Source organism: Toxotes jaculatrix, chromosome 17 (genome assembly GCF_017976425.1).
Source record: "Toxotes jaculatrix isolate fToxJac2 chromosome 17, fToxJac2.pri, whole genome shotgun sequence".
Lineage (NCBI taxonomy): Eukaryota > Metazoa > Chordata > Actinopteri > Toxotidae > Toxotes > Toxotes jaculatrix.
This window is the reverse complement of record NC_054410.1, coordinates 15,775,075-15,790,465: the sequence shown is the minus strand read 5'-3', so window position 1 is coordinate 15,790,465 and position 15,391 is coordinate 15,775,075. Positions and strand designations below refer to the sequence as shown.

The following is a 15,391-nucleotide window of genomic DNA, read 5'->3' as shown; positions in this document are numbered from 1 at the left end:
AAAGTCTTAATACTTTTCACTGCAATTAACCTAAGCTCCCTGTCAGCTAAGGCCACTACATAAGACAGCTGTCAGCCCTCTTACATAGTAAATGCATGACATCATGGCCAGTGCATGCCCCTGATTGATTGTCTGTTTTTGTAGACTGACCCACAACAAGGCCCTAGTTCATTTGCAAGGGTCATTTGCCATGACCTTTATGTGTGTGATGTTAACCCAAAATAATACATATTCAAAGCCACAGCACAGTTTAAAAAACACAATTACTTACAGGCAATAAATAACATGACAGTATACAGGACGCACATCACACAAAGCAGCATATTCTCTAACTCTGCTGAAATGCTCTGTTTTCCCTGAGATCACCTCCTCCAAACATGATGAGAATTTGTTACATTTATTGTTAACAGCACCGTTATTATTGAATCAAAACCATGCTAAGTTTACAGGCCAAAAGTATTTCCTGTTTGTGATACTACCAGTTTATATGGGCTTCAGAGCTCACCTAAGCTGTGAAGCCATCACGATTATGATACCAAGCCTGACATCTAGTGTTTGTGAACTGGGTACTGCAGCTTTTCAGTTTTTCTGGGTTTTTTTTTGTGAAACCAAGTAAGAAAATTGAGAAGACCAATGAAAAAAATAGTGTAGGCTTTTGGAATGGAATCTTTATTTCTGCTTGGGGGGGACGTGTGGCAGTGTAGTAGCCAAATATGTTCATTTTATCCTTTATTTTTTCGTATGAGTGTTTTTTCTAAAGCTCCTTAAACTCCAGTGAGATTCAATTCATTTTAAAGTAAGGAATAAGGCAAGGCCAGCGATTTTGGGAGATTTTCTCACGAGTTGTAACCATTTATTACATTCCACTGAAGCCAAAAGTTAAAGGTCCAAATGTGTATAAGTTTGCCTGAAGTATGCATTTGCTTTTTGTGTAACGACCCATCTTCTCAACTTCATTCCATGTCTGTTTTTGCTTATGAACGAAAAGCTTTATTGCCCCTGGAGGGAAACTGCTTTGCCCAATGAGCCTTATAAAACATCTAACACATAAAAACCAGACATGGCTATTAAGAAACAAAACATCAAGACAGCATATTTAAAAGTAAAATAAAAAAGAAAGGCATCAGGGTAGAGTGTGGCTTATTTCTGTAGAAGTCAAAGGTCAGGTTTTTCTACAGGACATACTGTATATACATATATATACTGTGTATATTTCTCTCGCATTTTGATGATTGTATATAGAGAAGAAGCCAGTATAAAATATACAGAATTAAGTAGGAGCATCATGGAACTCAGTATACCTTAAAAGTGAAATGCTACCAGTGTGAGATTACTGATTAGCAGAACCAAAAGAGGAATCATGTTCAAGTTAACATGCTGTGAAATGTTTGTACTGAAAACAGTAGGCTGAAACCTTAGAAATAACGTTAATATTTCATGATACATCAGCGGTGATGATTTACATGTGTGCATACGTCTGCAGGTCAGTCTGCATTCCTCTGGCTTACGATGTGGCAGAGGTGTATGGTAGGCTTCATTTCACTCCAAACTATCTTACAGGGCATTTTCTTTCTCTGTGCCATATTTACTCCCTGAGGTCTGGTTCACTCTGGCAGGAGTGTTTTATATCAAGACAAAGTAGAAGCATATTGAACCCAAAAGTCAGCCATTTGCTGGAAAGTACTGTAGAGCTGTAGAATAAATCTTATTTTAGCCTTTATATGGCTTCAGGCAGCTTAACATGTCTGCATTTTCTGCCAAAGTGGTGACAACAGGACACATGTGGAACTGAGAAATAAATCATTTTCATTTGTTCTGCTGCCAGCTGCACATGAGTTCTTAATTCCAGTCAACACATGAATTCATATGGTGAATGGCAGGTTTCATGAACTCAGTGAAGAAATTCAGTTATTTGTTTTCTAATGTCTCAAACCAAAAAATACATTCACAGTATTAATGAAACGTAGAAGTAGGTTTAATTTCAGTTCTGTTCAAAAGTAATAGAGAGCAACATGCAAAAGAGCAGCATGCAAACAGCCCTCTAAATATTACAATCATTTGTCAAGAAATAACTTTTGTAGAATTGTTGTAGAGAATTTTGTAAATTGCATCCAGTGCATACTATACTAAAGCTATGTCTCTCAATTTCTATTCATTACTTCAGTCATTTTCTTTAAATTACATAAAGTCAGGCTACAATAAAATAAACAATGATACCAAGAAATAAGCTACTGAAGCTGTAGGTGCTGCTGCTTACTGAGTCGGATGAGAGGGTGGTGGAAACTGTAATGGTGATTCCTGGCCTACAGCGATCACAGTTTGTACCACAGAAGAAGCAGGAGTCCATGTTGTGAAGAAAATCTGAATTGTATGTCCTTGCTGCTTTTCTTGCTATAGGGGAAATATATCATATAATCAAATGATATCACAATCACTGGTGCGTCACTATATGATCGATGCATCACTAAATCGCTGTAAAATCATGCTGGCCACTGTACATTAAGTGATCTTGATTTGCCACAGTCCAACGCTAAGACTAAGCTTAGCATGATAGCTTAAACTCCATTTTGCATTTCATTTTCAAGTTTGCGGTTTAAGAAACATTTTAAATAAAGGCATACAACTCAAAGCTGTGAGAAATTGTACTCACTAGGTTCATAGTAGTCGTAGACCTGCACGACCGCATCCTGTACACGGGCCACTTTGTAGTCTCTGATGATGGGAAGTATGATGCAAACCTCTGACTTGTTAAGCTGCAAAGTACCAGAAAAGTGAATGATGATTAACTTCTACTGCCTGTAATATGCAGTTTGTTACATAATTCTACATTATGTTAATACATGTAACAGTATCTACTGTAGGTAATCATTGTTGCTTTTAACTTGAGGATGCTATAAGGTGGAGAAGTTGGTGAAAAGGGCCAACAAACCGTTCAGTTACACAGAAACAAAAAGTACAACATACTGTAAATGCACAAGTATAAGAGGATCATCTTTTTAGCTGACCACCTTTTTATGAATCCCACTGTCTTCATGTGTTAAATATTTCTAAATGTAGATGTGCAGTGCAGGTAGAAACTGAGATCATCAGATTCTTCTAGCAGCTCTGTTTTGGAAAGAATATTTATATAACTAAAACCACAGTTTTCCTACAACTTACGCTATAAGCCTGACCTTAAAAAGATATGACTCACTTACTGATTTAAGGTACAGGCTAACTTTCTCAGGCAGGATCTCCACCCTCCTGATAAGATCTGTTGGGGCAGAAGCTCCAGGAGACAGCCTGAAACCACTAAGCATGCCCACATCCAGTATAACCATTCCTGTACGATTTATCACCTGACCGTCCTTTAATCTGGAGAGAAAGAAAGAAAAAGGAAGAGGTCATACAAATTCAGGGCCCTGGTGTTGTGTACTTTATAAGCATCGCAACACAATATGTTGTCGTCTAAAATAGAAGTGTATATCAAAATAAATGTTAAAAGAAATTAAATGGCATCTATCCGTGTTGCAGTACCTACCTCGTGCATATAGACAGCAGCATGTGATTGTGGTCTCCGTCTTCAGTGACGTCAGCATGTAATGTGAAAGCCTCCTCGTCTGAGGTGTGCTGGAGGTTCTGTGACAACGCTTTGCTCTCCACATTGTAAAAGACATTCATCTGGAAGGATTCATGGGGATGTTTAAGAACGTAAAACCATAGATTTAGTGATAAAGAGAGAAAGCATACCATTTACTGTACTACCCGATAGCAAAGCCGGTCACAAAATCTGTATCTTTTAGAGTTGTTAGAAAATTCTCCATTCCATAAAACAAAAACAAAACAAAACATTTGTTTACTTGTTTCTACATAAAAGTGTTAAATTAGAGACAGGTTAATAACAGGACATGTGGCACAGGGGGTCTGGAATGAAAGACAACAGGTTATAATATTGAACACAGTGAAAAGATTTATCTCTTCACCATAGTCCTCCTCTCAGTGACATTATCTGGTATGCTACAGTATGTGTTTCAGATGTTAATCGCTGAGGCTCCATTATCATGGTACATTTGCATTTAGCTGTTTTGATTTAACATCCACAATGCAGTACATTGTGCCGGGTGAAGTTATCACGCACAGCTGCTGTGTTCAATTTATTCTGGTCATGCTCTGGTGGTTAAACTATACTTTCTGTTGAGCTGAATACGTTGGAAGTATGGAAACATTCCCGAATTGTAAGAGGTGGTTTGGAGTTGTGGTTTTGTATTTTCCTTTAACATGGACAGCTTAAACAACACAAAGAAGGGCAGATGATAGAACAGCAATGTTGTATTGTGTACCTGAAATATGGCAAATCCTCTTCCTTCCATGTGTATATTTAGGTGTAGATCTTTGTCAGCATTCAGCTAGAAAACACAGTTTAAAAGTAGAAAATCCAGGCTGATAATGGTACAATAAGTCATATAAAATATCAAAAATATTAAATTGTGCAGGCACTAGGCATCAACTTGAGGATTCCACACAGGTTTATTACCTCTTGGCTTTGATACACCCGATAGGTAGTGGAGTTGATACTAAACAGAGACACAAATGAATCTGCTGGGGCAGATACTTTAAGCCTGAGGTCAATGGCGTTGGCACCACTGAATGCAGCGTAGTAAGATAGAGCCTGGAGGGCAACCACTGTGTCCTGAGGAGGGTAATCAGTAAATCAGTCAGACTTTATTTGAATAGCACTTTTCATACAACCACAAAGCAACACAAAATGCTTTACACAAATTACTAAATCAATATTGCCACCATATGTATGATCTGGTGCAGCACATTTGGCTAAAGCCATTTTCATAATGGAATAATTTTACATAAATATACTTATCAGTTTGCAGTTAAGGTATATGTAAAATTGGCAGTTTACGATGTTAAGTACTCCTCATCCTCACTAGCTTTTCAGTGCCCTTTGGACTGAATCAAACAGGTCTAACTTTATTTCCAGTTAAGCAGTTAAATTTCAGTTACTTGCGTAACAGAACTAAAGTTTAGTCCCACCTGTGTTGTCCCGTAGCCTCCTAGATGATTTCTCTGCTTGCTTAACCACTTCAGGAGTGAAATGCCCTCAACGAGGCTGCCACGCCTAAAAAAAGCCAGCAGCACATAAGAGGCCATCTCGATCTGTGCGGAGCGAGGCTGCCAGTCATGTGATGTCAGGCCAGCTGAGGATCCCCATGTCGTAACTCCATCTTTGGAATGAAATGTCAGAAACTGTAACAAGTATGTCCACATTACTTGTTCCTACATATTTATCATGTTGCACAATTAAAAAAAAAAATCTGCATGGATGGGATCTAAACATCAAGTGCTGAAAATTTGTTATTATTGTTTCTGCTGCTCTTAATTTGATGGATCTGGATCTCAGCAACTTTAAGATCAACAAGAGCTACATTTTGTAGATTGAGTTTGAAATCTCACCCACTGCTCAGGCAGAAACATTCTCGCAACTCACCAGATGGTGGTGCAATACAGTCACTACCCACAAATTGTCCAATGACTCTGGAACCACTTGTTGAACTTTACCAGGCTGTGTAGATGGAGCTATCAAAAGTATTCTGGTTGGTAATTTAACACACAAATACTTAATACTTAGTAACTCCATCAGTTTTTCTAATCTAAAATTGGCAAATTCAAAATGCAACAAACCATGTTCACAATGTGTGTCTCTATAGTTGGTTTCAAAAGACATAATACGCCTTAAGCTTCTCTAATACCAGTGTGAGTTTCTCTGAATAACGTATTGTGAATCCTGGTGGAAATATAAGACAAAGAATGACCGTCTTTGATATTGAGGCATGAAAGTATATGTGTGAAAACCTTTACTAAAGTACCTGTGTAGTCAGCTCTCCCCATGAGCTCAGACAGGGCAGTGCCAGCCTCAGGACTGTTGGCCAGAGCTAAAGCATATGCCACCAGGCACAGGCTGTAGTTGCTGACCACCCCACTGGACACTTTGTTCTCCAGGTATCTCTGGGCCAGGGACACATTGCCTCGGTGCATTTCCTTCAAGAGGAACCAGACAAAAGGTCACTACTATCAAGCAACTTCCTTTCATATACTTCATATGCCAGCCCTAACATATTCCTGTCAAGTAAATTTCACTTTCTCTACCGACTTACACACATTCCCTTCACATACCGCATAGGTCTCGTCCTCCAGCAGTGCAATCAGAACATAAGCAGTGAGTGCAACTGGATCATTATCCAGTCCTCCCTGCATCTCTGTGTGGATCAAAGTCCCGACCTCGCTGAACTCTCCCCGAGAGCCCTGGTGTTTCAAGAGCCAAGTCATGGCTCTGATCAGGACGCTCTGGTCTACCTGCATGTAGGGCTGAGCCTGGAGGAAGCACCGCAGCACAAAGGCTGTCAGCCTACAAACAAAGACAGAGGGGAAGCAGCATTAGACACAAGGACTTTTACATTTCTATAGATTTCATGCATATCAGTGTGTGACTGATTTACTTTTTGAAAATCAGATTTTACTCACCTTTGTTTCAAATATATCAACAATCAATTCTTTTTATCTATTTTACAATGAACTGCCCTGTCACCTGTGTCACTTCCAGTACTGTGGTAACCCACCATGTGCTCCCAGAGGTGTCGCTGGCTCCAAAAGCACTGAAGGATCCATCGTCTCGTTGGTAGGACAGTTGCCTCTGATATCCTTACAGCAGATAATATAACGTCGATATAACATGAAATATAAAATGAAAATCAGTAACAAATCCCTAAATTTAATACAGTTTATTATCAATAGGAAGATGCTCCATAATACCTCAATAACACAAATAAACATTAAATGGTATGCAGTAAGTTTACAGTTTAATTTACTATAAATGACTCCAGTTAGTCATGCAAAGGCTGCTTACCCTCCATCATATAACTCAGAGTCCTGCTCCTGATCTCCTTATCATCCAGGGTTGACTTTTCCAGGTACTGGAGAACATAAAGGCTCGGAGCAAAGTGGATCATGTTCTGCTCCCCACAACCAACAGGCATCTGAACCAGCAAATCCAAGTTGCTGAAGGACAAGGCCAAGATATCACCTGTGCAAAGCAACACGTGAAGGAAAGAGCAAGGAAGTCAGAGCTGCGGTTTAAGTAATAAGGTATGGAGGAAGGGAGAAGAACCTTTAAAACATCATCATAAGCAGCAAACTGAATCGGGACAATAGGAATGATAATGAATAGGGACAAAAACTCCATCCTGCACATTCGCTGGATGTTTAATAAAGCTGACTCTCACCACAAGCACAGAAACCACGCATTTGGCTCCAACTGAGGAAAATCCTAACGCTTGTCTCTCTACCATGTAAAATGCCCAACATCCCTCAACCTGAACGGAGCCAAAGCCAAACAGCCTGACAGATGTTCAGAATCTATTCTGCCATCAACATTCCCGTTTGATGTCCATTGTTTCCAACGTTTACCAGGCATTTGATGCTTGTATACTACCCAACCTCATCGTCTAAACACAAAGGAAAATTAGAGCACATATTCCACATGCCCAATTGACTAAAAGTAAATATAAACTGCACTCAGATGGAACTGCTACTGACACAACAGGGAGGACAAATGGTAGACGTACCAACCAGTGCCACATATGCCTTCTGGCTGCCTGGTACCACATCTGGTGGAAAAGAGAAGGAGATGGATCTGGAGTTGTTGTGCTTCTCCGGTGCCAGCTCCAGGAACAGACTCTCTGAGAAGGACTGTTCAACGCCCTCAGGCTTCAGAAACACGGAAGAAAGTCTCTGTTATCATATGATTAACTGTATGCCACACAGCACGTTGTAGTTTACACTGCATCCAAGTTTGACTTCGCACTCTATATTCATAGATATTATCCAGTATTTTCATCATACCATACCTTCACAAACACTCTCCAAACTAGGCTGTCTGAAGCGTCGGCACATATGGCGTCCACAGATATTTCAATCTCACCCAGAGCTATGGGCCTTATGGGGAACAGGACTGAGGCGGAGACGTGACTCCCTAAGATTATTTTCTGGGCATTTACCACAGAGACATCCCGTTTGTCTCCCAAAACAAACTCAAAGGCCTTGCTCTGTGCAAGCAGCACAATGACCTGCAGAGAGAAACATAAGGGAACAAAGCAAAAGCCTTTTAAACAAAGAACTGCCGAAAACACATGAATCTGAATTTGAAGAGACAGACTTCTTGGAGTTTCTTGGAGTTATGAAGGGCTGAAATAATACTTCAGCAACAGGTCAGATAATTTACTACTTCCATTTCAGCCAGAATATACAACAAAATGTAGTCCTTCATACCTCTATGTCCCGCTCTAAATGGTTGATGATGTTCACCTCTAGCACAATCTCCTCTCCCCTGATGAGGTGTGATGGGACATTCAGAGACAAGGAGAAATCTTTGGACACAGTCAACTGTGAATGAGAGGACACAAACCAGCGCAAAGCAACTCTAGATAACTATAATATAAAAACAAAAGAAATCACCATCAGAATAATAAAATATCCAGGCAAAATTAGTCAAAGCTGGTATGCTTTATGGGGTAAATTCTTTTTTATTTTGGTCTTAAAACTTGAGAGTTTCTCGTAGATGATAAAAATCACTTCCTTTTCAATATAGACAGAGAAGCACAGCTTCCGCTTTGCAAAAGGAAACAACAGGACTTCTGGAGGATGCACCCAAATTTGAGAAATATTACTAATATGTATATAGTGACACATGCAGTGTACTTACCTTTAATGGCATAGGAGTGAAGCCCAAACCCAGGTTGTCTGACATTACCAGAGCTACAGCTCCCAGAGAATTAATGCCGTCTGGCACTGATATTTTCCCACTCGTCCATGTTTTATCACTGATGGAAATTATATCAAAAGGCATGACAAAGAATTTATTTAGCAAGTTATACGCACAGATAATTCCTCTTAGTCTTCTATCCCAACATATGAACCTTTCAGGACTCACCTAACATTAGTGTCTACCCACAGCAAAGTTTCAGATGCAGCCATCCAGCGGCTCCAATACTTCTCCACCAACAGGACATCTCCTTTTGAAATGTAAGATCAGAAGAAGCCCAGACTCTATTTATATGTGAAGACTGAGGGTTAAATCCAGTATAATTGAAACTGTGGGACTAATACAATGTGGTAAATGGCCACAAGAGGGAGACTGAAAGACCACAGTGATTTACTGTGTTATTTATCACCATACCATTTTTAGGTCCATCATACTGGGTTTTCTTATACAATCTGGCATTGGTCAGCATCTTCATGTTACATTCCTGTGGTGTGAAAGACACAAAAAAGACAACAACAATGACAAATTAGTTGTTGTAGCTGCTGTTTTTAGATGTGTATCAACAAAAAACAAAACCTGTACTAATAAGTCCTCTATCAGATGATGCATCATTGGTGCGACAGCCAGTGAAAAGTAGGTCGGGTCTTGGTGGGTGATGTACGGTGGAAAATAGTCTCAGCTCTGTAGATGCCTGAGGAGATCTCTGCCTTTAAATGATCTATTCTATCAGACACAATACACCAGGCCAGAGTGCTGCAGACGAGAAAAGGTCATCTTAAGACAACCCACTGTGGCGATGCTTTGTTTTCTCCATCTTGCATCCATCAGTTACCCTCAGGCCATGCGCCCGACACACTAGAGTTACCAGCTCTTAGAAAGAGCGGAGTCATCTCCTAACAAAGAAGACAGATAGGTTCCATCCGGACTGACTGGTTTGGTGGTCACACGCTGAATACTCAGAGAGTGTCTAAGTGGGAAAAAAAAGTGCATCTTTGAAGATTATACAACAGATTAAACTGACTGGGAGGACTGCTGCTTTGTAATTAAGCTGCAAAATGGACAAAGGAGAAATGAAGCAAATCTGACAGTACCTAAACAAGTGACTTTTGTAGGAGGTTCGCAGAAGTTTAAATTTCAGAGATTATATTATGCTCTTTTGTCAAAGCTTTAGAGCACAGTGTAGCTTCTGGGTTCCTATCAAGTGACTCTAAACCCCAGTCACAATCTAATCAGTGTTTCATGCTACAATAAGAGCTGTCCTTTAGGCTTTGGTGAAAACCGTTGTCATACCTGCTTCATTTTTAAGTCCTGGCCATCCTCTTGAGTGCCGTCATCATGTGTCCCCATTACCACAATTCCTACCTGGGACCTGGGTTCAAGTGTAGTCACAGTGAGTGATACCTGCTCACCTGGCTGAGCCTCATCACTGCTCCAGTTTAGAGATACCTGAGGACAGCAAACACACAGACACACAATCACAGGCATGTCCAGGAGAATTATGCATCTATTTGAATAATGCAACAAAGTACAGTGAGAGAATAGTACATAGCTGTGTTGGTTGATGGGTATGTGCGCTGTGTCACTGGTGACCTCTCCGTCAGAAAGGATGCAGTAGACGGTGACACAGGCCTCGGGGGACCAGGACAGGGATGGGGTCAGAGAAAAAGAGGAGGAATTCTTTGTACCAGCGGCTACCACTTGACCTCTAGAGCTCACCTGGAAGTACAACAGTAAAGGAGGAGCTTTAGTTATTCACATTTGAACACAAACCTCCTCATATTTTTAATTCAGAGACTTAATAAACAGTGAGATCCATAAAGATTTGTCCCGCAATGATCATTCTCTGTGTATTTGCAGGCTTCACAGTGACTGATGTAGCGGTTGGTGCTAATAAAGAGAAAAATTCAAGAATAATATCAAAACTGCATGAAGGCTCACAGATCCATAAAGGTAATATTTGTGGGTATGTCAGTATGTAATGGCAATCTGAACTAAATGCAGAAATATCAGAGGAGGATCGATATTCTATGAGTATAACGGAAACACACAACTAAATACTTCCAGAAAATGGAGTGAATTTGGAAACTCTTTGCTGTAGATGTGAAAAATGTACATTTTCAAGACATCCTTGAGGTTATGAGATTCTGAAGGACAGTAAGATTTTATTTCTTGGATTCATGACCTATCTATAAAATTATACTGATTTCCTGCAAAACAGCAATAACTAAAAACTGATATTGGTACATGCATTATGCAATATATTTGACCAAACATACCACAAAGTGAACCGCAGCTGGTTTAAAGGTGCTCTCCACATCTATTTGAAGAGGCAATCCAACCTGAAAGTTAAAAAATATTATGTGAAAAATGTCTACCTACCTATTAAACAATAATTTAAGCAAGGGACTATATGCTTAAATTAGCACAAAGCTACAAAATACATGTAGACGGTTACCTGTGCAGGCAAGGTACTGATTGGGGAGATCTGCACATATGAGCTACTAGGGGAGGAGTAGTTGTTGTAAACCCTCAGAGTCTCCTCACTCGATTGGAATCTGGCCTGAATATAAACACAACATGTAAAATATGAACTGTTGGACAAAAATAATCAGTTGAGGCTCTAGAAAAGACATTACAGGAATAATAAAAGAAACATCACTTTGTCAAATATCTTTCAGTGCTGGGATCATTTTGCTTTACTGGTAAACGTGTGTAATCTTATCGTACTGAAACTGCTCATCTTACACACAACGAAACTGATGAACACCACTTTTCCCACAGGACCAAAATTTCCGGGTACTGAAAATTAAAATACTCACCCGAATAAAAAGCATCTCTACTTGATCCTGTAATTTGAACTTAATGTGAACGTTCCCGTCCTCGGGCACTGGAACTCTCAGAGTTACTGGTTCAATATTCATCGTGGACTTTGTCTGAGTGACCTCAACCACAGCAGAGTATGTTAGATCCTCTGAGCTCAGAGGCTTTTTGTCATATCTGGAGATCCTGAGCTGTAGAACATAGAGCAGGAAGTTATGTCCTGCATATAACAGTTTAAAAAAGCTGTCACATAAACAAAGTAATAACAAATAATTCACTCACTTTTGTATAGAAGTGTAAAGACGGTTTAAGTAAAGGTGGAAAATCATGGAACGTAAGCTGGTATGTGTTCTGCATAAGGTGGACTTCAACTGTTTTGTTCACTTTAAATCCTTAGGTGGAAAGAGATCATATCATTTAGTGGTTTGAAGGAGAACACTGAATGCACTTTATACATCAATCAACACTGTTTCAACAACTATCTCACCGGTCGAGTTGCTGGTAACACAGGCAGTGGCATGTACACGGATACCGCTGCTAACTCCTGATGAAGCGTGTAGGGTTTGAAGTTGATTTTTGCTGAAGAAAAACTGTGTTGACCCATAGATCTGAAAAACAGTGGTCAAAGGTTAATCATTCCTATTAAGTATGTGGACACTTTAACTGTAAATGCCTGCTGAAAGCACATAAAGTCTACTGTCGGTGTCCATTCTGTCTTAAATTAGCAATAAAGCCTCACCTTTTTGGATTGTGTCAGCATGTGTGGAGAGGTTGCATTATGCACATCAGGGGCCAGAGTGACTGAGACAGCTAATGTGCCCTGTACAGGTTGTCCACTGGGGTAACTAAAGACACAAAAACCCAAACTTCTTCAGCGTATTGTCTTAACGTGTGTAAATGTGACATGATTGTTGTTAGCGAGCTACGTGAACTCACAGTGCTCTCACTGATCCAGAGATGTCATCTCCAACAAGTACCTGTAAAGGTGTCTTGAGCAGCACTTCAAAACGAGGACGCTCTGCAACAACAGTCAGTGAAGATGTGGGAACGGCAGTAATCAAAAGACAGGTTTACATTTTTTGCAGGTTTATCTTGAAGGATAGGTTCACAGTTTTTCAAGTCAGTCTTAAAAGAACAGTCAGGTGCCCGTATGAACGTTGAAACACATTTTGTGAGAGATTGGGGGACAAAATCCACAGTCTCTGATCTGTGCATAACTGTATTCAGAAGTGTATCATAAGATAATATGCAAAACTTTAGCAGTCTGAGTTAGAAAAATCAAGTAGTTATCATCGAAAAGTTGTTTTTTTTTGTTTCCCCAGACAGTGTGTCCGCGCTGAGCTGCAGAGGAAGGATAGCAACAAAATGAGGGGATTTGGTTCTAATCAGCCTGTAACTCTGGGAAATACCCCCTTGATTTGTCTAACTGAGACTGTTGATGCCTCATTTTAACTTTGGCTGAACTCTGAAATGCATTTTTACACAGTACGAGGGCTGTTTGGAGTCTCCCGTGGGTCTGTGTGGACAGCAGGAATGTTTACAATCACCGATGACCCTCTCGATGTACAGTACATACGGGCATGTCAGTATTGTTTTAAGATAGAAAAGGTGAACCTATCCTTTGAACTTATTTTCAAAAACAATATGGCAATAAAATGATAAGTCTGTTACCACGATGCTCCACAGTGATTTTTTTCTCCACTGTCATGCCCTTTAGTGAAGAAGATAAGAGCTTAAATTGGCAGGTGTTTTTTTATTTTTATTTATTTTTTAAATTCTGTATTGTTCAATTCAAATACTAGTCTTCTAAACCGACATACAAAGGTAAAGAAAACAAAAATCCTACTCTACATTCACTGTTGTTGTGATCGCCCACTGTCCAAGAGGAGCTGTCTGGGATAAAGTGAATTCCTGCAACACAATCCCCAGATTCCCTGTGGACTCCCACCTGTCGACAACGTTCCCACCGGGATCCTGCGTGTGACAATGGGATGTCAGTCAAACTTCTCACTGCTATACAATGGCTAGATAAAAATCTATTCAGCTCCTCTGGCTTTGTTCTTTCACACACACACACACACACACACACACACACACACAACACACACACACACACACGAGACAGAAACTACCTGTACAGAGATCTCCACTCTGCCTTTGTATGGACGGTTATCCAACTGGACAGACACAGTTCTGACTCTGACGGTATCACCTGGCTGGTAGAGTGATCTGTCAGTTTGGGTGAAGGTGGAGACATTCTTGAGGTTGAAACTGAGGGTGGTGGCGTTGGTGAAAATGAGGCTGTTGCCCCTGTAGCCTCTGACCGTCAAGTTTAAGAGGGAATTCTGGGTTATAGACCCGGGAATCTGAAGCGAGTGTGTAAGCATTATCAGAAACATAAACGTGTGATATCAGGCTTAGAAATCATTAAGTATTATTCTCTCATCTGTGCGCAAAATCTTTCAGTGATTTTCTGAATGAAGGAAGAAGAAAGAAAAGGAGAATATACTCACAGGAGGGAGTGAGAGGACCCTGGTCAAACCTGAAAAACAGAATGATGCCTTAGCTCTCTAAAAAAGTCAAAAACCATTACGCAAATCAACCCTACATCTCTGTGTAATTGCAGTGTCACCTCCTTGGAAGTCCTCTGTTTGGGCAACTCTGGTGTCGCCATGTGCCAATTCAGCCGTCACCCTGCCAGGAAAGTCTGCAAAAACGGTGACAGCCAGTGGAGTGGGCATCCCAGCATGCATCACCTCTGGACTTGAGATCAGATACAATGTCCTATTAGAGGCGGGGAAGAAAGGAGTGTTATCAATTAGTCAAACAAGTCAGTTGTGGTGTATAAATATATAAAATATGACTTTGGGTGTGACTGTGATTGCATTTACAGTAAACAGTACAACTTACTTGGCTGAATCCTGAGTCGAACCAGGCAAAGCAAAACACACAACTCCCAAACACACAACCAGACTCCAGATCCCAGCCATGCCTCTGTTCCCCGCTTCGTCACACGTCCAACTTTTGTCTCAAATGGACAAACTGATAGCCACCACTTCCACAAGCTCAGCTGACATGGACAACATGTTACAAAACTCCACCTCCCATCCTCACACACTGTGTCACACACCAGCATACGCATATCATCACACATATATTCTTTGTTACACACAATGGTTGGGGGGGGGGGGGGGGGGGCGTTCACACCCTCTTCAACGCCTTTGCCCGGGGGGATACATCTCGTCTGTCTATTCAGAGTCTGACAATTCCCAGTCCTGTCCACAGCACAGAGAGATGCTCTGGTGTTTCTGTATCTATACTGGGAGGAAAATGCGTATGTGAATGCCAGAAGGAACACAGCACTGCATGCGATGCGTGACACAAAACCACCTGGGAGTTTAATTCTTGGCATGAAAATAGAGGCTGCTATTTGAACCTGGATTGTTTTTGTAAACATTTTACTATTTTATAGCGCTCTCCTTGGAAAACACTTCCATATTATCACAATTCAGCTATGTGGTAAACAGGTTTGACATTTTAATTACTTGAAGTGTCAGGACAACAGAAAAGTGGGGTGATAATAAAGATTTGTCTTAGGATAAAACGCGGATCACTCACCAAAATCCTGCTAACTAAATGCTGTCGAACACTCTCTGTCCAAGAGCAGTCACTACTGTTGGTCTTACATACTATTAAACTGAAAAAGAGATGTCATGCCATTATTTGTTTTGCCTGTGTGACACAAAAACACAAGTTACACTC

General features: G+C 40.4%; 1 protein-coding gene across 1 annotated transcript; it reads right to left on the bottom strand.

Moving 5' to 3' along the window:
* Nucleotides 1–2,188: 2,188 nt before the first annotated feature.
* Nucleotides 2,189–14,634, bottom strand: LOC121197626 (CD109 antigen-like). Its single transcript, XM_041061312.1, has 32 exons — nt 14,540–14,634; nt 14,262–14,413; nt 14,143–14,171; nt 13,762–13,995; nt 13,481–13,603; nt 13,301–13,340; nt 12,566–12,647; nt 12,369–12,474; nt 12,117–12,237; nt 11,912–12,021; nt 11,629–11,820; nt 11,265–11,369; nt 11,086–11,148; nt 10,355–10,525; nt 10,100–10,255; nt 9,224–9,293; nt 8,978–9,059; nt 8,750–8,867; nt 8,317–8,430; nt 7,896–8,114; nt 7,614–7,755; nt 6,896–7,072; nt 6,609–6,690; nt 6,166–6,397; nt 5,859–6,030; nt 5,026–5,216; nt 4,514–4,669; nt 4,320–4,385; nt 3,521–3,660; nt 3,198–3,354; nt 2,651–2,753; nt 2,189–2,391 (listed from the first exon to the last, which is right to left on the bottom strand). Exons 1-32 carry the CDS (start codon nt 14,617–14,619, stop codon nt 2,189–2,191), a joined length of 4,188 nt encoding a protein of 1,395 aa, XP_040917246.1. The 5' UTR covers nt 14,620–14,634.
* Between the last annotated feature and the right edge of the window lie 757 nt (nt 14,635–15,391).